The 22,923-nt window shown below is 41.6% G+C and overlaps 1 protein-coding gene across 6 annotated transcripts; it reads right to left on the bottom strand.

The window, feature by feature from the left end:
* Positions 1–5,335: 5,335 nt before the first annotated feature.
* LOC110526771 (cytoplasmic polyadenylation element-binding protein 1) lies at positions 5,336–15,388 on the bottom strand. Of its 6 annotated transcripts, none has more exons than XM_036963470.1 (12): positions 15,314–15,388; positions 14,596–14,767; positions 12,445–12,675; positions 10,660–10,892; positions 10,145–10,409; positions 9,943–10,056; positions 9,675–9,779; positions 9,118–9,254; positions 8,166–8,364; positions 7,704–7,798; positions 7,168–7,248; positions 5,336–6,962 (listed from the first exon to the last, which is right to left on the bottom strand). In XM_036963470.1, the coding sequence occupies exons 1-12, from the start codon at positions 15,371–15,373 to the stop codon at positions 6,852–6,854; spliced, it is 1,803 nt and encodes a 600-aa protein (XP_036819365.1). In that variant the 5' UTR covers positions 15,374–15,388; the 3' UTR covers positions 5,336–6,851. The 6 variants fall into 6 exon arrangements, with proteins under 6 accessions (XP_036819365.1, XP_036819366.1, XP_036819367.1 ...); XM_036963471.1 differs by having other exon boundaries at positions 9,690–9,779; XM_036963472.1 differs by having other exon boundaries at positions 14,647–14,767.
* Between the last annotated feature and the right edge of the window lie 7,535 nt (positions 15,389–22,923).

Raw genomic sequence — 22,923 nt, 5'->3', positions numbered from 1 at the left:
GCCCTAGGGTCAGGATGCAATCCGATTGTGGGTAATAGACGTTGCAGCTTTTACAGGCAATTTCCCATTGAACTGACCTATGCAGCGTTTACCGTGTGTACATTACCTTAAAGCTGCCATGTCTATTACCTGTGATCGGATTGAATCCCAGGCTAAAACAATCACACAGCCTGCCTCCATCTCAATATTGTCTAAAGGTGTTTTCACACTGGGTCCCTTTCAGACAGTTTGTGAACTCCGCCGGTTCCCTTCATTTTTTGTCCAGTGTGAACAAGTCAAAGTGAGACCATCTCCAGTTCAGTTCGCTTGAATTCCTCAGTCCAGTTCCCTTATTTAGGGCAATGTGAACACAACGCTCCCCAGGTTGGCTTGTCATTATTCCCTCACCACTCACTAGACTACTGCTTCCCCTGCCTTAACCCCACCCACTAGACTACTGACATAACCCCACCCACTAGACTACTGACATAACCCCACCCACTAGACTACTGACATAACCCCACCCACTAGACTACTGCAACACTGCTTCCCCTGCCATAACCCCTCACACGCAGAATGGTTGTCCAAAATGGTTTGAATATTTGATCTATAGGCTGAGAGCTTCATAAGCTGATTAGATTGTGGGGTTTGAATAGTGTGAGAAGACAACATATTTGGTGAGAATCAGAACTTAGGATACGGAATCAATTCAGGCTCTTAAAGGGGCAGTAGCCTAGATTGAACATTGTACACCCAATTACAGCATTATTGAATCTGCAGTTATATTTATTGTTGCCAATGTTAATAGTATCTTCTGATTACAATTGTTGCATCTTAACTAAATGCAATCTATTAGCTTGCAACATATAAGTAGGTTTATATATAGCTGTCCGATAACACGTTCTGATGGATTGACTTGTCCTGCACTTTGTATAAACCACGAGTGCATTGAGTGAATGTTCCTTTCTAAACATAGCAATGTGAATGCAAAGAGGACTGACCTAAAAAAAAATAAAGTGAACTGGCAAAAGAGTTGAGTCATTCAAAGTCAAGGGCAGTGTGAATAGAGAGAACAGCTATTTTCCCCCCAAAAATCCCCCTCAAGAGTTGACTTTAAAAGAACCGATCTCAGTCCTCTGAAGAGGACTATGTGAAAACACCCTCAGAGGATCCATCTCATTATCTAGAAGAGGATGTGCCTTTCAAACTTAATCCACATTGTTACAGCCTGAATTTAAAGTGTTTCCCCTCATCCATCTACACACTAACTAATAATGACAGTGAAAACATGTCTTTAGAAATGTCTTCACATTTATGTAAGTATTCACACCCCTTTTACGATGACACTCCAAATTGAGCATCCAATTTCCACAACTTGATTGGAGTCCACCTGTAGCCAATGCAATTGTTTTGACATGATTTAAAAAGTAACACCTGTCTGTACAGTATAAGGTCCCACAGTTGACAGCGCATGTCAGAGCAGAAACTACCATGAAGTACAAGGAACTGTCCCTAGATCTGAGAGAATTGTGATGAGTCATATCTGGGGAAAGGTATAAAACTATTTATTGTGTTGAAAGTTTCCAAGAGCAGTGTACTCCATCATTGGAAAAAATAGAACTACTCAGACAGCGTAGCCGTCCGACCAAACTGAGCAACCGGGCAAGGAGGATCTTGGTCAGTGAGGTAACCAACAACCCAAGGACAACACTATAGAGTTCCTTGGCTGAGATGGGAGAGTGGCCAGACAAGTCACTCCTGAGAAAAAGGCACATGAAAGACCACTCATAAGGCAAAAGACTGGTCTGAGACTACCAATGTAACACTTAGGCCTCAATGCAAAGCTCCAAAACCAGGCACAGCTCTTGTGTAGTCATGGATACCAAGTGATGCCAGGCTTCCCCAAAAATGTATCTTTGCTCTCTGTTTCATCATTTTCTTTCAGTTCACAAGAGGCTGAATATCTCACAGGAGAAAGCATCCTCAAGGTTCACTGTTTTATTGTTCACGTTACTACTTCTGTTATGTAATTTGTGTTCTTTCTCTTTTCAATGCAATAGTTTGTTTTCAACTCACTCAATATCGTAAGTCTGAATGCTAGGGGTCTGAGAGATGGCAAAGGGTGCCTTTGTAAGGTCAAGAGCAAAATGGATTGAAGAGGGGGAAAGAAATACTAGTTACTTTTTTGCACTTGAATAGAGAAACTACAAAAGAAAATCTATATCTGCACTCAAAATTAAATGTTTTGTGCAAGATCCCATTACAATAACATCCTTTGTCAATTCCTTTTATGAAAACCTTTACAGCTCTCAACATCAGGGAGATGGTTGTAAAAGCTACATTTACCACATTCGGAATTATGTCCCTGTAATTGAGGATGATTTCCACTCAGCTTGCGATTCACCTGTGTCAACTGGAGAAATTAGAGAGGCTCTGAATTCAATGAAAAAAGGGAAATCACCTGGCCCTGATGGCCTGTCAGTTGAATTCTATAGACAGTTTTGGGAGTTACTAGAAGACCTGATTTGTAATATGTTTCAAGAATGCATTAAAAGTGGGGAAATGGTCTCCACTATGAAACAGGGCCTTATTTCACTGATTCCGAAGCCCGATGAAGACCCTTCTCTCATTGACAATTACTTCATTAAATATTGATTACAAATTGATTGCTCTGGTTTATGCCAAACGATTAAAGGAATAGATACCATTATAAATGAGACTCAAACAGGATTTATGAATGGCCGTCACAAAAGCTCTTAACATTCATTTAGCCTTGGACCTTATAGATTATTCAGATGTAATATTTTTTGGGACTTCTGTAAAGCCTTTGGACACAATTGAACATGAATCTCTCTTTAGGTCACTTAAAATTTTCACCGAATCCAAAAATGTTATCAAAGTTATTTGCATGTTTACAAAGATATAAATAGTTGTTACTAAACCTTAATAGTTCCTAAAGATTCCGTATCAACGTAAGTCCAATTTTGCCATTTTTATTCATTTTGGTTGTGGAACTTCTCTCTCTCTAGATATTCTGAATGCAAATTTATATGGCTTGACCATTTTCAACAAAGAAATCTACATTTCCCAACTGGCTGATGATACTACTCTTTTCTTAAGAGACAAAGACCAGGTCGCCCATGTCCTTAATGCTCTAACAGCATTTTCTATTGCATCGGGATTAAAACTCAATGTTTCTAAATGTGAAATCTTTTGTTTGTTTGACTCTGATGATAAAGAAATAGAAAATATGTTATGTTAAATATTTAGGAATAAATCTGTCAAAAACACACTTAAACATGAATTTCTCGTCTAAAATGAAATATATTTAATAATTAGCTGAGATCTTTCTGTACTTGGGAGAGTACTTCTGTCCAAGGCAGAGGGACTGTCTCGTTTTGTGTACCGGTCATTGTCTTTATTTGTAAATCCTGCTACTTGTAAAGATATAAGACCTTTGACTTCATCTGGAAAAATAACTCTCAAACTAAAAAGTCAGTTCTTTCTAATAAAAGAGCTGAAGGCGGTCTGGAAGTGTTGGACTATGTTGACAAACACTTTCAAGATCAACTGGTGGAAAAGATGTTTGATCAATATTTGTGTTTAATATGTTGGGAGGTCTTCAATTTTTAATGAAATGTAATTATATTCCTGAAAAATGACCCGCTAAATTGGATAGGTTTCACCAACAAGCTTTAATGGCCTGGAAAATATGTTTCCTCAATATTTCCCCACAAAGCTCTTTTGTGGAATAATTCAGACATAACTGTAAGTCATTGTTCTACCCCAGTTGGCATGAGGGGAATATTGACTTTGTTCTTTACGTTTTCTGCAACAGGGGTAATATTCTCACAGATGAACAATTTAACATTGAAAGAGTTTCCAATACCTTTGAGTTTATTTCTGTGATCAATGCCGTTCTCAGTGGTCTAACACTAATGAAAACTCATCTTAGCTTTGGTAATGATCAAAGTTTATCCAGAACTCAGATTGGAAGGCGTGGGCTTACTTAAGAAATCTTGATGCAATAAATATGAAAATCTTCATTCACAAAACCAACTTACACAGAGAGGAAAATGTCTGGAACATGCTTATTCCTGACATTGTCTGGAAAAATGCATGGTTAAGGCCTTAAATATTGTATACCAAACAAAGTTAAGGGAGTGCAGTTTAAAATTACCTAATATCTATCCATGTAATTCTATGATATCCACATTTGTGGCTATCGATTTCTGCGTTCTGTGAAAAAGGAGAGACTCACTTGTTCTTTAAATGTAAATGTGTCAGAATTTTGGGGAAACCTTGCAAAATACTTATTTACCATTATGAACATTACCCATGTTTTTGAAATGAAGGATATGTTACTATTGCAATAAGACCATTGAAATGATTGTGAATTAATTTGTGGCTAAATCTTATACAAAAATTCCAAAATTACACTTTCTTGATTGAATTGAACTATTAAAACATTAACCCTAGTAAAGAATAACATTTTCCTGAATCAAGATTCAGTGATTACAATTGCACTAATTGTTTATTTGATATTTTTGTATATTTAGTATTTTTTTCATTAATACCTGTGTTATGTTTTATAATGTAACAATGTAAATTGATGCATTTAATAAATGGGAAAGAAATAGTGTTCTCCAGTAGCTAGCAAGCTAAAATTGACAATTTTCTAAATTAGCCATGGATGGAGATGGGGCTTGTGGTTTTACTTAATTCTCCGTACATGCCAATGATTATAAACAGTGATTCTAGTCCTACCATTAATTCATTAATTGTTGCACTCCTGCAATGAGAGGATTGTAAGTTCAATATGAAGCTAGATGTAGAAGGCTAATGTTAACTAGTGAACGTTGCCCATGAATGGAAGTTACGCAACCATATTAGCCAGGTAACCCAGGACAATAAAATAACTTACTGTATGGCAGTGATGGACCGTTTAGCTACGGCATTGGCGTTTCTCTACAAGTACGGTGGGTCAGGTTTTTCTACTGGCATGAACTGAAATCAACCACGGACAGCCACATTTAGCTTACGTTGATAAGACTAAACTTAAGGCAATCATTGTGGTACCCGATGAAGACTGATTGTCTGTCAAAACGTTGGTTATTAAATTATTGCATCTGAGCTCCTTGTGTGCGGCTCTCCTTCAGCTTGTAATGGCTCATTGTTAATCTACTTGCATCATGAAACAGCTGTAGGGTGGTGATCCGAGGTAAATGATTGCCTTGAAAAAGCACTCCATCCCTTTAAATCTACTTATTTCTACAGTCATCATCCAAGAGCTATGCACACATTCATAGAAATAACCACAAGATTTTCATTTACAAGTAAGACCAGAAGCAACAGGTAATGCTTAAACACCTTTATTGTGCCCAATCTGAACATTATCCACATCAGTAAGTAGCAGCAAAGAGACCACAGTGAGGTAGACTTTCAAAACTCTAAAAAGCAGCTGGGCTAAGACAAGCTCAGCATGAGTAACTTGATGGGAGGAAAGACACTTAGTCTTTGGCACACAGCTTCATATGCATATATCCAACAGGAACAAGGAAGGCGATGGAGTAAGAAAGCACAGGGAAAGCTGTGTTAGGTCTACTCAAGCTCTTGGTACGTTTTTAGCAAAGTGGAAGTTCTACATTCAACAGGAAACAAGCAGCTGTTCATATCCGGGCTCAGGGCCCCTCTGTTGATGTACAAAAACAGTGATTACAAATCACTGCCACCCTCTCCTAAAGTGCAAATTAAAAAGTGCAACAATAAAACTACGTAACTTACAATCAAAACGTCAATGTCCGTTCGTCTCAGTAAAGATCCAGCCAATTGATTGAAAACATGGAAACCCAGTTGAAGCAGTGTCCAGTAACGTTGGGCTTTATGAACTTGCCCAACTATACAAGAAAAGTAATGCTTCAACACCGTAACCTTGTGCCCATTCAGTAGAACAGGGGTAAGGCAACCCTGGTCCTGGAGTGCCACAGACACTACATGTTATATATTTTAACCAACCTGGAAGACCAGGCGTGTTGAATTTAGGAAATCATTGAACAGATCAATTGGTCAGGTGTGGTGCCTAGTTGGAACAAAATCCTGCAGACCTTGCGACACTCCAGGAACAGGGTTGCCTACCCCTGCAGTAGAACATCGTAGGGAGAACAAATCTACCACCAGCCCCAGACTAATACTTCAGGGTGAGGAAAAACCAAGGGGAGGGAAAAAAATTAAAAAGCCGCCAGGTAGAATTCGGTTCCAAATTTCCTTGTCATGACTTAAAACCGTTTGTGTACAAATTAGTAAAAAACTGCGTAAAAATGTCTGAAATGCGACTGGTTAAATGAAGCCCAACTCATCTTCCAAAGTAAAAAACACCAGCTGGCTTGCACAGGAAAAACAGTAAGCCAACTGGGGGTGGGGGGGAAGGGGTGGAACTATTTGAAGGCACTGTATGGCATCTACCAACAAAAGGCAATGAGACGTGCATGCTCTCAATATGCAACGCATGTAAAACTAAATCAAAAAACTTAAGGATAAGAAAAAAAAAAATCAAGGCATTTTCATCTACTTCTGAACCCTGGCCTGAATCATCCTCGTCTGGCCACAAGTCAGGGAAACTGCATAAGGAAGTGTGGGGCCCCTGACTATCCCAACAAGGTCACTGTGCATAGTGCCAACGTGAACAAGTAAACAGCAAAAAGTAGCAAGTGCAGCAGTAGACTTCTCTACAGTGTTTCTCCCCCAGTCCTGGTGGGAGTGCCATGGTGCCCCTGGTGTCGGGGGCAGCTGGACACTCGTGCTCTGCGGACGCCCGCTGTGTGTCCTCACCCGTGAGGTGTGGGGTTCTCCGCCCCCTCGCTGACTCCTCTGCTCTAGCTGGACTCCCTGTTCTTCTGGTTGCGCATCAGGGGCCGGTGGTTGCTCAGAAGGTCCATGGAGTGCTGCCAGTGCCAGCAGGAGCGGCAGTAGTACTTAAAGCAGGCCTGAGGAGAACACAGGTAGTAGTGAGCTTACTGTGCACTGTGGTGAACATACATGTGCCTAAACATTAATACCATAAAACTTCATTTACACAAATGTATGCTTCTTGAATAAGTAGGAGGTCTTAGTGGATAGATGCATACTTGAACATGATTAGACCAGATAGTTGTAATCCTAGCTTCACATCAACCCAACGTCATAACACACCTGGTCCCTGCAGAAGAACGGCCCGGGTTGGCGACTGCACACCTGGCACATGGAGTCCTCCAGGTAGGGGTCGATCTGAACCTGAGGGACATCAGTGCTTATATTCAGACCATTGAGAGAAGGGCAGAATTACCCTTCATTACAATTCAGTGATAATATGCCATAACACTTAAATATAAACACATGTAACGTGTTGGTCCCATGTTTCATGAGCTGAAATAAAGGTCAGATGTTTTCCATACGCACAAAAAGATTCTCATTTTGCCCACGTGTTTACATCCCTGTTAGTGAGCATTTCTCCTTCGCAAAGATACTCTTTCAACGCACAAAAATATGGTGGAGATGTGAGGCTTATTTTTTAAAGGTGTCTGACCAGACACATATTTGTATTTCCAGTCATATGAAATTCATAGATTAGGGCCTCATATGAACTGTAACTCAGTAAAATCTTTGAAATTGTTGCATTGATATTTTTTGTTCACTATAGTTGAAAGCAGTCAATGCTGGTCACGTGTTTAAAACCAGACAGCTCTTACCTTCTTTGTAAACTTGGGGGTTTTGATCTCTACAAACGCTGCACACACAGCCTTCAGGTAACTGCGCTGGTTGTTGAAGGTGACGCGCCCAGAACCTGTACATCAGGAGATTAAGGGTTGATACCATTACACCCTCTACAGCACCCAACCAGCCTACAGCACCCAGCCAGCCTACAGCACCCAGCCAGCCTACAATGCAAGGTCAAACCCAGACAGAAAGAGGCTACTTCTTAAAGTCTTTACCTCCAGTTATCACAAAATGCTCTACAGATACCCAGCCGAAAAGTCAAATGGCAAGCAATGCAGAGGCAGTACCTGTCAACGTACATTAATCTTAATGACTGCTGCATTTCAGACAGTTACAGAACACACCCCATAGACATTCACAATAAAGCTACATCAACCAATATAATCCTACAGTCATGGCAAGTCACCGCCAGTCTTTCAACAGTAGTATCTCACCTATCGGGTACTTGTGCTTGTCCGTGTCAATCCCAGCGTACATCACTCCGCCGAACAGGTCATTCATGATGCTGGCCAGGGCCTCTGCGTTGAGCATGCCGTGCAAAGCACCCACAAACACAGTCTTGCTGGGGTCCAGGCGCTGGGAGGGGCAGCGCACATAGTTACTGTCAGAGATCACCCAGGGAATCACCTGCACCTGTGAGATCAGAGAGGAGGAAGTGTCAAGGGGTGTCGAAGTAGTCTAGCAGTGTTTTTCCTTAACATTTCAGATATTAAACGTTTGTGGATATCCTGTTAAAATATTTACCTCCAAGCTCTTTTCCACTAAACCAGTGGTTTTCAGAACCTCTACAGGTGGCCCCCAGAGGTCTCATTTTGTTGCAGCCCTGAACTGGATCATCTAAGCTAACATGGATTTTTTTTATGATTGGCTAAATTATGGTACGGTATGGCTAAAAATGGTAAGACATTTGATTTAAGACTCCCTGAAGTATTAAAACTATTAATACAAATTATTTGATGAAGCATTCCTGCCATTAGTCCATAGAAATGCATTGAATAACAGATCACCTACGTGGGACAGACTCTTCTCTCCCCCCCCAAAAAAGGATGTTTATTCTAAAGGAGTTTCTGTAGAGCTATTTTTTACATGCATTTAACCTCATTTTAGGAACTAAACTATTTCCATATATACTAACTTTTTTTTTTTTACTTGTTCTAGGTACCTTCAGATAAATCTTGAGGCTTGTGGGTGTACATGTTCGAGAGAGGCTCAAATTGTTCAGACACTACAGACAGAAGTTGGCAGATCTCTAGTTTAAAGAAACATTTTGATTGGGATTTGTTTTATTGAAGCTCACACTTGAGAAAAGGGTAGAGAATTTGAACACAGCAGTTTGTCAAAAACCCCAGGCTGCGGTCACTAGGACACACAAGCACCCCCACTCACATCCTTGCAGCGCATCCTGCGGCTGGACATCTTGAAGTAGTATTCTCCGTTCTCCTCAGGGTGGAGCAGGTCCTGGGTGCAGGCCTGGAGCAGCGCACGAACAGACTTCTCGTTCTCAAACACAAGGTAGACGTAGCCTACAGCAGAGCACAGCAGAGCGTCAACACCAGGCGAACTGACACAGGGAGTTTGCTAGTCTATTAGGGGTCAAGAGAACTAGTATGGTGTATGTGAACAAAGACATTCCAATTAGTGTTGCTCATTGTTTATTCTGAATTGTTAGTGAGTCCTCAAGTGATACGATCCACTCAGACCTCCATTCTGAAGACGGCAAGGTGAGCAGTATTCTCAAACTCTGTCAACATGGTAGACCAAGAAACCCAGAATATTCCACTTCTTGAACAAATCACACATGTTTGTGTACGATAGTGATGGTGGGAACCATTGAATGACCAAGTACACATGTGTCTAAACTCACCATCCCACTGCGTGCCCAATGCCCACCGCTGTGCCACCTTAGAACCATAAGAGTAAATATCCTACCAGCCTGTCATTACCTTTGGGCATATTACCTTTGGGAGGGCAACGAGGATGCTTGCCATCCTTACCGGGCCACTCCACACTCAGAGGGCCGTAGCCACTGAACGTGTTGATCAGACCAGCTGGAGAGAAAATGGTCAGCAGTCAAAGACCAGTAAAACAGAAAGTGTGCTGTGAACCAATTATATTCAAAATTGTTTAACATTGTTCCTCTCTCCAGCTTTGCGTCTACTAAAATAAGACAAGATCCAATTTAATGCCATGGAAACAGTGAAGCAGCTGTACCTTCAGTGATATCCCAGGGTACTCCTCCCAGGAAGACCTTGTATGAGTACAGAGGGTTCTTGTTGTTGCGTGGAGGAAGTTGTCCACTCCAGGTGAAGGTGGCTTCATTTACAGCTGAAGGGAAAGTCGAGACTGAGCTGGTTAACAGCAGTAGAACGTTTAGATTCAAAAGAAAGCTGAGTGTGTTAGCATCATCCCATACCGGCTGCCTGCCTGTGCAGACGGGCCTCCCTCTCGATGCTGAAGGGGTCGTCAGGTGTCTCCAGCAGGTCCAGGCTGGGCCATATTGAGGCACCGGGCCAGCGGCGGGACAAGGCCGTGGCAGAGCTGGTGGCGCTGGGCGGTGGGGTGAGAGGGGAGCCGTGGTCCTGGTAGTCCAGTCTGGAGCCCAGAGAGCTCAGCCTCATGGAGTCCTTCTGCATGTTGGACATGAGGAAAGGTAGGGGGGGAGAGATCCTCAGGGAGGACTGGTTGGGAGGAGGGGGTTAGAGATATTCCTTCAGATCATCAGAAAGGTCAGAAATCGCCATAAACTAAAGCAAAACAAAATATGACATGACCTTGATCAACAAACTAAAAGTGTGACCCTAAAAATAACATGAAATCTCAACCATGACAATCATTTGAGTGGAATTTACAGTTACATACATCAATTCAAAAAGCACTTCAAGTTTACAACCATCCCCCCCCCCCCCCCCCAAGTACACAGATACTTACGAGCAGGTCCGAGAGGTGGTCTGAGCCGGAGCTGAAGCCGCTGGTTTCAGAGTCTACAGGGCTGCTGGAGCGCGAGTCTAGGAAGCAGCGTGAGTCCAGGCGGCTGGTCATGCGAGCCATGCCGGGGAACTTCTCCAGGAAGTCAGCTGCCGTGCCCATGGGCTCACTGGGGGGGTTATAGCCAAGGGGCTTGCCCAGGATCTGGCCCAGAGGACTGCCCAGCATGTCCAGCACTGAGACCATAGAGTTTTAATCAGATCTTACAACTAGCAGCATCAGAGGCAGAAGCTGAGATAAGGCTATTCAACCAGACCTATCACTTTCCTACCCGTTAATCAATTTCAATCCACAGCTCCCAGATTAGAGAGCATAAAAACCAGCAGATAGTTACATTCATCTGATATGATATTTATGTGACCCATTTGTAATGTATAGGGAATCCACTGTTGTAGGGCCCACTGTCAAAAACAGGAAAATAATCTGGGAGCCCATTTTTATCTACTAGTTACAAAATGGATGCTTTCAAGTGAGCAAATGTGACTGATAAACCATCAGGTCTTAGCATTGGGGCCATCTGTCCATTCTAGATTAGAGTTCTGCCACACTGCCAGTTTCTTAGACTATGACGAGACGCTCAGCATTTCAGCTGATTAGCCAAACACAGCCATTTTAAAATGCATGACTAAATAGTTTCCATTGAACTCGTGGTACCAAGACGTTGAAAGGAGAGATAATACACCATAAGGCAAAAACCAGAGAACCAGGTTAAAACACTAACATCTTGCTGTAGTTGCTATGCAACATTCCATAATGAAACTATAGGTGTAACGTACAAGTAGTATGGTTACCATCCTACAGCATTAGAACTTCATTGGTTGTAAGGAGCTAGGCAAGCCCCGATCATTGGGCTGATATGACAACGCGGACTGGATCAGCTGACAACCACACCAAATATTTACTGTGGGTCTGTAGCTGTCCCAGTGGGCTGAACATCGAGGCGCCAAGGGAATCTGACTGTACTGGCCCAGTTTAGAAGCCCCAGTCAGGGCAGTGCTGTTAACAAGTTTGTGTCTGGGATTGTATGGATATGTTGTGACGCAATCTCATCACAAGAACTGGGTCAGTACAAAGTGAGATGGGAAGCAACACTGAGTGGAGGCAGGGTAATGTCATTAAGCTAAAACATGGAATGAGATAATCCACAAAACACATAATTATGTACAAGGTGTTTGAGGGAGGTACCTCAACCTCTCATCCTGAGGGGAAATACAGAATTTAAGTCACTTAATTAGGGACACTACTGAATCTGAAAAACAAGTTAAATTGAAGTTCACCCTGTCTGGGGATATAAATAGCAGGTTCACAGACAACGGACAAACTGCCTCATCATTCTCTGCAACAGCCTGATGAAAGATCTAAATCTAGGGATGACAATAGCTCAGTATCACTAAAATACAACAGACCGAACCCAAGAGAAACCTCCAATGCCAACACCTGAACGGAAGTGATTACTGATAACGCAGCATACCATCTCAAAGCCATAGCAAGTTACATTGACACAACGCCACACAAAACCTAACTAGGCTATAGCATTCATTAAATCCAATATGAAGTAGCAGACTAGCAACTAGCAGTCTTTTCCCAGCACATTGGAACAGGTCTTACAGTAGACTAACAGGACAGCCAAAGACTTTATGTTAATGTACTTACAGTCTTTACTTAAACGTACACTTTGTCAACAGTATATTTGAATATTCAATACAAAGGAAGTAATCCAGTACTCACTGGAGGTAGAGCTGGTGTGGGCTTGGGAAGCGGCAGTGGTGTGTGTGTCCGTGTCATGGCTGCTCCAGGGGCGCTCCCAGCCGGACAGGCTAAGGGACTGGAGGCCCAGGCCCAGGTCGTTGACGTCTGGCAGGCCTCTGGAGGAGCCCTCGTGGAGAGAGCTTCCGCTGACACTGCTACTGGGGAAGAGCATCCTGCTGCCTCCTGCAGCCAGCTCCGATTCCTGTAGGTCTGTGGACGAACGAGGAGAGAGAGATGAGCTAATAAACAGTTAAGCACCCTGCATCTGCCCGAGGAAAGAGGACATGAGAAGGGAGGGGGTGTCGAGTGAAATGGCTTCGCTTTCCCAAAAACATAATCTTACTGATAGAAATGAAGTCAGACTGTAGCAACCCTTCCCTGCATGTTGATCAGGTGAACCTGCTGCGACTGTGCCCGTTGCAACTGCCATGCATTTCCATCTGAATCACTGACCGACTTAGCATGTGACCGGACTGCTGATTCACTCGCACCCCCCTGCTAATGACATCAGCTCACCCACCACCCCCCCTTCCGTTTCCTCTAACTGGGTAATGAAAAATTCCTGTTGGAGATATTCTCAGACTCCCCCGGCACAGCGTCTGTCAGCGATGGAGGTGGCAGCCAGCCGCTGCTGCTAATAGTGGCTCTAGCCTAGTTTCCTGAGTGAGCTGGCAGAGAGATGCAGCAGACAGAGGGAGAGAGTCATGAGCAGAGAAGGTGGGGGATCGGCAGAGAGGGGTGTGGTAGTGTTCTAGCTGCAGGGTAGGAGGGGGCACTGAGAGCAGAAATCCCTGGTGTATTGAGCTGGCTGGCTCACCCTCACAGATTTGCCAGTGTCACAGACACACAGAAGCTATAGTCGCAGCAGCTGACTGATCAGAAGTAGGAGGACAGAGTGATTTGCACTGCCAGCTTGCCCCATTGCACTTCAGGGCTGGACAGCATCCAACTGCTATCTACAGTCCTGATTCAGCAACTCAAGGCTGGGCAGAGGAGGGTGGTGGTGGTTGGGTGGAGGAGGATAGGCCATCATTGAAGCTTTGTTTCTAGCTGGATTAATATTCCCAGATTTACAATGCATCATTTACACCCAATCTCAAGGAGGGATGATTGTTGTAACCTTTGTAAAATGTGAAAGTCATAATCATCATTTTTTATGCTGAAACATAACGATTTACAATCATACTAGCCTATGATAAAATCAAAATATGCCTCAAGTCTGGTTACACAGTTGTATGGAAGGTTCATAATAAGACATGACAAGTTGGTCAAAAACCATTGGTGCCAATTGAGTTGAAGCCATACAAATAAAAGTGTAAGACGTTTTGCAGCCTGGTCTCAGACTAGACGTATCATAGTAACTGTAAATACTGATTGCAAAGAATATTATGTAACGTTTGGTACAGTTACATAAAACCGATCTAATTTAAGGTGGTTGGTCAGGGTGGGCATTTAACATGAACATCTAGCAACCCAAAGGTTGTGAGTTTGAATCTCACTGACAACTTTAGCATTTTGCTTCAACTACTTACTACTTTCCAACTACTTAGCGTGTTAGCTAACCCTTTCACTAACCCTAAAATCATCTATTTTAGATAATTCTTTAACATAACTCGTAATATATAATCCAAAAGAGGTGATGACGAAAAGTAATACACTAAAAAGAGTTTCTCGGATTTACACAGAACACAAAATGCTCTGAGACCAGGGTGCATTTGAGCATTTTCCTTATATTAAGAACTTTGAATATAACAATGTTACAAGTTATAATGCAATTATCTTTTCAATTGATTAGAAACTACAAAGTGGCCACGCTGGGTGGCCCAGTGCATGACTGATTTGAAAAGAAATATATCAGGTTAATACAGAGTAGAATTGCAGTGGCTGAGAGTCTTGGCAAAGACCTCAAGCTCTGGAAAGCTTAGCCTACAAGTGCTGCAATGCTGCAGACGATGCAGCATGAATCAGCTGTTCCCACTATTATGACAGGGCTGTGGTGTAGACTACAAAAAGCCATTAAAAATAGGAAATTGTATGTTTAGTATGTTAATAGGTTTCCCCCTTTACTGCCATTGAGTACAAGCATAACGATGTGTCATTCCAAAGTGCACGTGCAACGAGAAAGTTTACCGGTCAGGAGCATATCTAGCTTTCCCTTGGTGCCGGATGTGGTGCACACACCAGTAAAATCCAGAGAGTTGCCCAGCATGGTGTTCATTCTACGATATATGTCCGCGTTACTGCAAGTGGACAAGGCCGCAGATTCTGGTGCCCAATTGTCATGGGGTCGAAGTTCGTCTCTCTAGAAATGAGAACAAACTTGTTAAAATATCAGTTTGATGTCATTCAAGTAATGTTTGTTAACATTTGAACATGTTAACATTTGAAGTTAAAATATATGGCTTCGTAAGATACATCGATCACCCTGGATAATACATATTCTAGGTTTATTTTCAGGCCAAAAAGTCTCGATATTGTCTTTTTGTCCATTTTACACAGATTTAGGCCTAAACCTATTAGGCTAGCAGTAGCAGACTACTTTTAATTGTAGCCTAGGCCTATATGCTTTTCATGTGCTACTGTTGTTTGAAAGACAAAAACCATTGAGCGAAAATAAAACTACTCGTTGGTGTTTTTCTTACCAATGAAAACGCCATGGTAGGAAATATCTAACAGAAATGTTTCAAACAACCGCCACTCAAGTCGAGGACATACTTATGAATGTAGTCGGTAGACAATTATCCACATTGATTAGGAAAACGTATGCCTATCCAATCAGGTGATTTGGGCGGTACCATTGCCAAGTACTTTCCCTGCGTTCATAACCAAGTGGGAAGATGGTATTTACCGCATATGGCCAGGCGAGTACACTGCCCCCCTCGCATTGAAGCCGGTGTACCTCATGCATTGTTAGCAGAAAACAGGATTGCCATTATAAGTGAATGGAAAAATGTCAATCTTTGTGGTCAATCTTCGTGTAAATAAACTGTTTTTTCAAAGACAGTCATGGTGCCAAAAATGGCTTCGAATACAACAGATGTATGTCCTTGAACCGAGTATTTTAAAATGTCACATAGAAGAAGCTTTATACGGATAATATAGTTGCTAATGGCAGCATCAGGTGTAAGGTCATGTAAGGCGGCCCCAGCAAAATAAATAGTGGGGGTACGCCGTTCCGGTAAAACACGAGCCTACCACCATTAGCGCATGTCAGAGGCATGACAAATTAGTCAATTAGATTTAAAAACGGGTGGTATAGCCTACACACCAAAATGCGATGTGGTTCGATGAGAAGACTGCCATTTTGCCAAGGCAGAGAAGAGTGGCCGACATCGAGACTTGCGCAGACAACTGTGGACACATAAATTCTGTCCTAATGACCATCGCCAAATGTCCTTACCCTTTATGTTGTTTTGTGTAAAATATGTCTCGTTCTATTCACCACTGTTTGGAGGCTGGAAATATGTTGCGAGTGGATGAACGTGTGGAGGTAGCCTAGTAAATGAGCCCTTTGAAGTTATTGATAATCAGATGAAAACATAATGCCTGGTTGTGTTTATGCCACAATAAAAAAAATAGCACATTTTAGAAGTTAAATGACAAATCTTTACGACTTGGCCCATATCGATGATATTGAATTAATATACTTATATGATTAGGACCATGCAAATATGTGTTGCACGCGCAGAGTGTGCACACATGAGGTTCAGTACTGGGAATAAATGTAATCTACTTTCACCCCTGGGCAGCCTGCAGTACCCCGGTTGTCTTCAATTTGATTTCGTCAATGAGAGGGGGCAGCACTGAGCTAGCCTGTAACGTCACTTCCTGGAGTGGCTCAAACGCATGTTATTTCCATGTTCAAAACAACTGGGAACTCGGAATTGGGAAATTTAGCTTTTTCTTCTTTTTTTTTTATTAACAACAAATCAGTACAGAAAGTACATGAGGGAACACAAGTATATGTAGATTATATACAATGGACAATCGAGCTAGGGGGTACAATATCACATTACAATTACACAAGGACCTTAAGGGACATACATACACTTACAATTCTAACAGCTTTTTTGTTAGTAGAGTATTTAACTGTCTTTAAATACAGTTACATTTATTTTTGTAGGGTAAGGTAATGTGGTTTTTTGTTTGTAAATATACATTTGTATATATGAAATTTGGCCAAAAGAATAATGAAATTAATTACATAAAAATGTTTCAGCTTATTTCTATCATATGTAAAGAATCCAAGCAGTACATCTCTCCACAATAGTGTAAAATCTTCATAAATGTGTTCAATTATAAATCTACTGATGTCTTGCCACAGTTTTCTTACATGAATAAAATGCCCAAAAAAGATGCAACACTGTTTCTGGGTGGTCATTACAAAAGGAGCAATTTGAGTTGATGTTTTCCTTAAACTTCTTCATATAGTGCTTGGCAGGATAATATTTATGAATAATTTTAAAGGAAACTTCTTAATTTTGTTAACAAGTAGGCATGACATAAGGTATATAGATACAACATCCTGCTGAAACAAGGTATCGTATCGCTCTGTTGTTGAATGGAACAAAAGAGAAACAAATCTTTCCTACTGATGAGTCAACAGGGTCAATAGAAGGTAGGCTCTGAGGGTCAGGTCTTGACATGTTCCTGAATAACAGAGCAACACCTGGGGGAATGGCATCTAAAACAATTGCAAAATCAGAATTTCTTATAACTGAGTAGAAGACGCTCTGCATTTACCAGTTGGCTCACCAATAGGATATTATTTCGGAACCAATATTCTAAATATAAATAAGTATTTTTATACAATATATTTCTATTATTCTATATATAATATCTGTGTGGTGAAAATTGTTTATAAATGAAGGACCATGACAAGAAAACCTTCCGAAGCACATGAATGCGGCCAACTAGTATTTACAACTTCACAACGGGAAATTATCACCTTCCCACTTGGTTATGAACACAGCATTTGACTGGCGTTTTTCACGCGTGAATGCTGGAATGAAACAGTTGCAACCTATAGGAATGTGCTGAAATAAATTAGTAAACGTGTTGCACATGAATGTGACAGGTAGCCTAGCGGTTAAGAGCGTTGAGCCCGTAACCGAAAGGTCGCTGGTTCGAATCCCTGAACTAACTAAGGAAAATATATAAATGTTATCTTAGCAAGGCACGTAACCCCCAATTGCTCATTTAAATTTGTTCAATTACTAAAACGTTACATATCATCAACTATCAAACTCCCTCATTGTAATTTGATACGTTTTAAATGTAAGAGCACGGCAACATTTGCTCACTTGCACTTCAGTCACCATGTGACCCCTGGCATGATAATTAATGCAACGTTCCTTTTTAGGTCAGTTGATATGCAATTCCATGAAAAATGTCGTATTTCTAGCACAGTCAAAAAACGTAAATGTCCACATATAATTATTTAAACTAAATTATGTATAATTGATATCCATTTTAAATTGATATTGTAAAGCTACTTTTTTTTGTAATGAAATAATGTTACTATCGTTTTATTAGCCTATAGCAACACCTTGTAGCCTACAACTTGGCCCATAGGTATGTTTTGACCATAATAACCCGTATCTAATGCAATATTTTACAGAACTAAAGAAGTATCCTCGTCCAGTTAATAAGTAAGGGATAATCAACGAGGGACTATGCATTCTATGGAAAATGTAAAGCGACGCGGAAGGTGTGTTCCACGACGGCGCAAGCGGAATGGAACTAAGTTTCCATGGAGATGCATTCTTATCCAGAGAACGCACAGATACCCTCGTTGATTATCTGTCACTTAACTGGTCAAGATGTAGCTCCAAACCAGATCTGGTTCATACTACCCGACCTATGTACCTTAGGACGAGGATACTTCTTTAGTTCTGTTCGGTAAACTAGTGCATTAGATACGGTCTACTATGGTCAGGACACAACTAGGGGCCAAGTTCTGAAGTTGTACAAGGTGTGTTGCTAGGCAAATAAAATGATAGTGACATTATTTTGTGTAGTATGTTCATTTGCAGGTAGAAATGTGTTCAACATCCAGTGAAGTAGCTAGCAAGTTTACTAGATAGCTACGTCTGTTCTCTAGCTAACCAAACCATCAGTCCTAGCTTGCTATTATGAAAATCAATTTCAACAATGCCAGTCATGTTTTCAATTTGACTTTTGCTTTTAAAAGCAGCTCAAACATAGAACATGTAAAAAATATACTATAGTCATTGAATTATACCATGCTGATATACTGTGCATTATTATGGGAAATAATTCACACTCTAGAAGGCCCTTCAAGACAGTCAGAAAGGAGTATTCAACAATGCCATGGTATTACAGTTATTATAAACTGGGCGGTTCGAGCTCTGAATGCTGCAAGCTGTGGTATATCAGACCGTATACCATGGGTATGAGAAACATTTATTTATACTGCTCTAATTACATTGGTAACCAGTTTAAAATAGCAATAAGGCACCTCGGGGCGTTTGTGATATATGGACGATGTATCACGGCTAAGTGCTGTGTCCTAGCACTCTGCGTTACGTCGTGCGTAAGAACAGCCCTTATCCGTGGTATATTAGCCATATACCACACCCCCCGGGCCTATTGCTTAAATAAACATTTCAGACTTTTAGAACCCATAACAGATTGGTGATGCTGACACATAATGTTGAATATCTAACGCCTAACTCTTACAACTGTTGCAGTTTATAGTGTCTGGGTGATATCTTTTCCCTAGCAACAGCATTTGACTAACAACAGTTTGAAATGCCAACCATATAAAATTGCTCGCCAATGTCAAGTTCAAAAGTTCAAATCCCCTTGTAGTAAGGTTCCCAAAGCACACACATCCCTGGGTCACTCGTCTTTTCAGTTCGCTGCAGCTAGCGACTGGAACGAGCTGCAACAAACACTCAAACTGAACAGTTTTATCTCAATATCTTCATTCAAAGACTCAATCATGGACACTCTTACTGACAGTTGTGGCTGCTTTGTGTAATGTGATGTATTGTTGTCTCTACCTTCTTGCCCTTTGTGCTGTTGTCTGTGCCCAATAATGTTTGTACCCTGTGCTGCTGCCATGTTGTGTTGCTGCCATGTTGTTGTCATGTGTTGTTACCATGCTATGTTGTTGTCTTTAGGTCTCTCTTTATGTTGTGTTGTCTCTCTTGTCGTGATGTGTGTTTTCTCCTATATTTTAATTTAATTTATTTAAATGTTTAAATCCCAGCCCCCGTCCCCGCAGGAGGTCTTTTGCCTTTTGGTAGGCCATCATTGTAAATAAGAATTTGTTGTCCAGACAGACTGGTGCCCAGACAGACTGGTGTCCAGCACAGACTGGTGCCCAGACAGACTGATGCCCAGACAGACTGGTGTCCAGACAGACTGGTGTCCAGACAGACTGATGCCCAGACAGACTGATGCCCAGACAGACTGGTGTCCAGACAGACTGGTGTCCATGCTGATGCCCATGCTGTAGAGGAAACCAAAGTTAATCACACAGCTGTATAGGTTTTATTTGACTATTTTGAGACATATCGCTGCAGCCAGAGCCTATAGGCTTATGTTTACATTGTATAGACAAAGCTAATTGTATAATATTGTGAGGACTGGATTTTCTACAATTTCTTATTTATGTTAATGTTAGTATTCACTTAAGATTCTATAGAAAATATTATGTTCAATAAATATTGTTTGTTTATACCTCATTCTGTTCTGTATAGGTCTACTTATTCTTAGACCGACAGATGGAGCAAACCGTTTTAAAGGAGGGAGGATTGTAGTGGGAGCACTGAAGTGTCAGGTGTGACTGTGTGGCAATGGACAATGGTTTACATGTTGTCACGGGTCAGGTAGGAGGGCCCCTTAGCAGATTGTTTCTTAGGGCCCCAGGGGGGTCAGGACCGGCTCTGAATATTCTCCATATCCAATCCTCTCAGATGAACTCACATGTTGTCACGGGTCGGGGAGGAGGGCCCCTTAGCAGATTGTTTCTTAGGGCCCCAGGGGGGTCAGGACCGGCTCTGAATATTCTCCATATCCAATCCTCTCAGATGAACTCACATGTTGTCACGGGTCAGGGAGGAGGGCCCCTTAGTAGATTGTTTCTTAGGGCCCCAGGGGGGTCAGGACCGGCTCTGAATATTCTCCATATCCAATCCTCTCAGATGAACTCACATGTTGTCACGGGTCGGGGAGGAGGGCCCCTTAGCAGATTGTTTCTTAGGGCCCCAGGGGGGTCAGGACCGGCTCTGAATATTCTCCATATCCAATCCTCTCAGATGAACTCACATGTTGTCACGGGTCGGGGAGGAGGGCCCCTTAGCAGATTGTTTCTTAGGGCCCCGGGGGGGTCAGGTCCGGCTCTGAATATTCTCCATATCCAATCCTCTCAGATGAACTCATGTGCCAAGGAGTGGAGGCTACACGTTGTTAACAGATGGAGTCAGCCAACACCAGAACACATTGTATTACTTCAGTTTGTCACAAGGGGGCATGCTTACTCTACTAAAGTGAACATGGTTCTTGTGTGACTGCATACATGTAGATGACGCACTTGTTCCTCTCTCATGGATTTGTATAAGTATCTGTAGTTGCTTTGGAACACTATTGTCACTATTTCACTGTTGGTTAGGGCTTGCAAGTTAAACATTTCACTGTACTGGTGCTGTACTTGTGCATGCAACAAATACAACTTTAAACTATTCATTTTTCCTTTCAAATGCAGACTGTTGGCCATTGACCACCATGCCAAAACATTCCCTATGTAAACCTGCCTATCTGAGTGGTTATGAATAATGTACATTTCCCCCAATGGATGTCACCATAAGGGAAATTTCAATTGTTATATTACAGGGGTAACCTCTAGTCTAACCTATTCAAACAAGTATCTAATGATACAAAAAAACATACATTTTTTAAAAACCTTTAACTAGGCAAGTCAGTTAAGAACAAACTCTTATTTTCAATGACGGCCTAGGAACAGTGGGTTAACTGCCTGTTCAGGGGCAGAACGACAGATTTGTACCTTGTTAGCTCGGGGGTTTGAACTTGCAACCTTCCGGTTACTAGTCCAACACTCTAACTACTAGGCTACCCTGCCGCCCCACATGCACGTGCATACAGTACATTCAGCACCGACACAAATCATTTGTTTTTGTGTATGTTCTTGTTTTAGCCTGTGACCCCCCCCCCCCATCCAATCATAATTTATTCATCATTAATGGTATATGGTGAATTATTTCATTATAGTACTGTATGTCAGTTCATTGCTATTGTAATGGGGAACTAAAACTATATGCACACCATTGAATCTGTCACACTTGCTAATATCAAATAGTTGCTTATACCTGTTGTGAAAGTAATCCGTTTACAAACATACTAATTCAAATAGGCCTAGGTTACAAATCTACATAAGACCATTTCATTGATACATTCACAAACACTAGATTTTGAATGACCAAACAATTATTTTCATTGCTCACTGATTACAATAATGACTTGGAAAGACTTCATTGTCGGATGTTTTTGACCTGCTACCTTTTACTTTCAGATTTGGTTGGTGCAGAAGATGGCCGCCGAAGCACCCATCTGTCCTTAATCCATAGCATGCATGATGTCACAGCAGGCGTCATCGATATCCTGTCAAATCAACTCTATTGCATAAAAGCACAGGTCTTGTGTTATGTCCCGTTTCCCTGAAGGTCAAGCTGCTGTAATGTGGGGCAAGCTACTGATTCTTTACTTTTTATGTAGATCAAGTGTTTCATCCTGTTTGATCACAAACCACATCCAAGGTTGTGTAGAGTACGCTGCTGAAATCAGTTTCACCCATTATGAGACGACTAGTCATTAGAGCAAGAGTGCCTACAACCAATATTTGTATTGACTGAACAGGCCAGGAAAGGCAGTTTGGTACTCTCATTTCTACCCCATGTGGATTAGTTTGTGTTGACAAGTCAGCATCTTAGCTTTAACGTTAAATTGTTTCATAGACTTATGGTTTATCATAGTTCAAATGATATTACTACCCTTCCTGGGGACCAGAAAGTATTAACTAGTCATAAGCCAAAATTGTATTGAAAACCATGAATGCTTATTCTGGCCACAAAACAGACCATGAAAATGGACAGAATCCCAGCAGTGCATCACCCAATGTACATAAGCAGCTGGTTCTATTGAAAATGGCCACTTAATCCCTTGAGAAGCCATCATGCTTGGTTGGGCAGAAACACATAACAGCTTCAGAGGGCAGAGTGGGTGGTGTAGGTCAGCTCTACTGGTAATACAAAGAGACTAATACAATAGTACGTTTAAAATGTATAATTGACCTGGAAACATCTGAAATTAAGCTCTGATGTACTGTAAAGTGAGTCAGCGAAAGCATAGTTTAGGCATAACACACAAAGGACATGCATAGTTTAGACCTGGTTAATTCAATCAGAAAAATAA

This window comes from Oncorhynchus mykiss, chromosome 26 (genome assembly GCF_013265735.2).
Source record: "Oncorhynchus mykiss isolate Arlee chromosome 26, USDA_OmykA_1.1, whole genome shotgun sequence".
NCBI classification, from domain to species: Eukaryota; Metazoa; Chordata; class Actinopteri; order Salmoniformes; family Salmonidae; genus Oncorhynchus; species Oncorhynchus mykiss.
The sequence above is the reverse complement of the archived record's forward strand: the minus strand, read 5'-3'. Positions and strand labels throughout refer to the sequence as shown.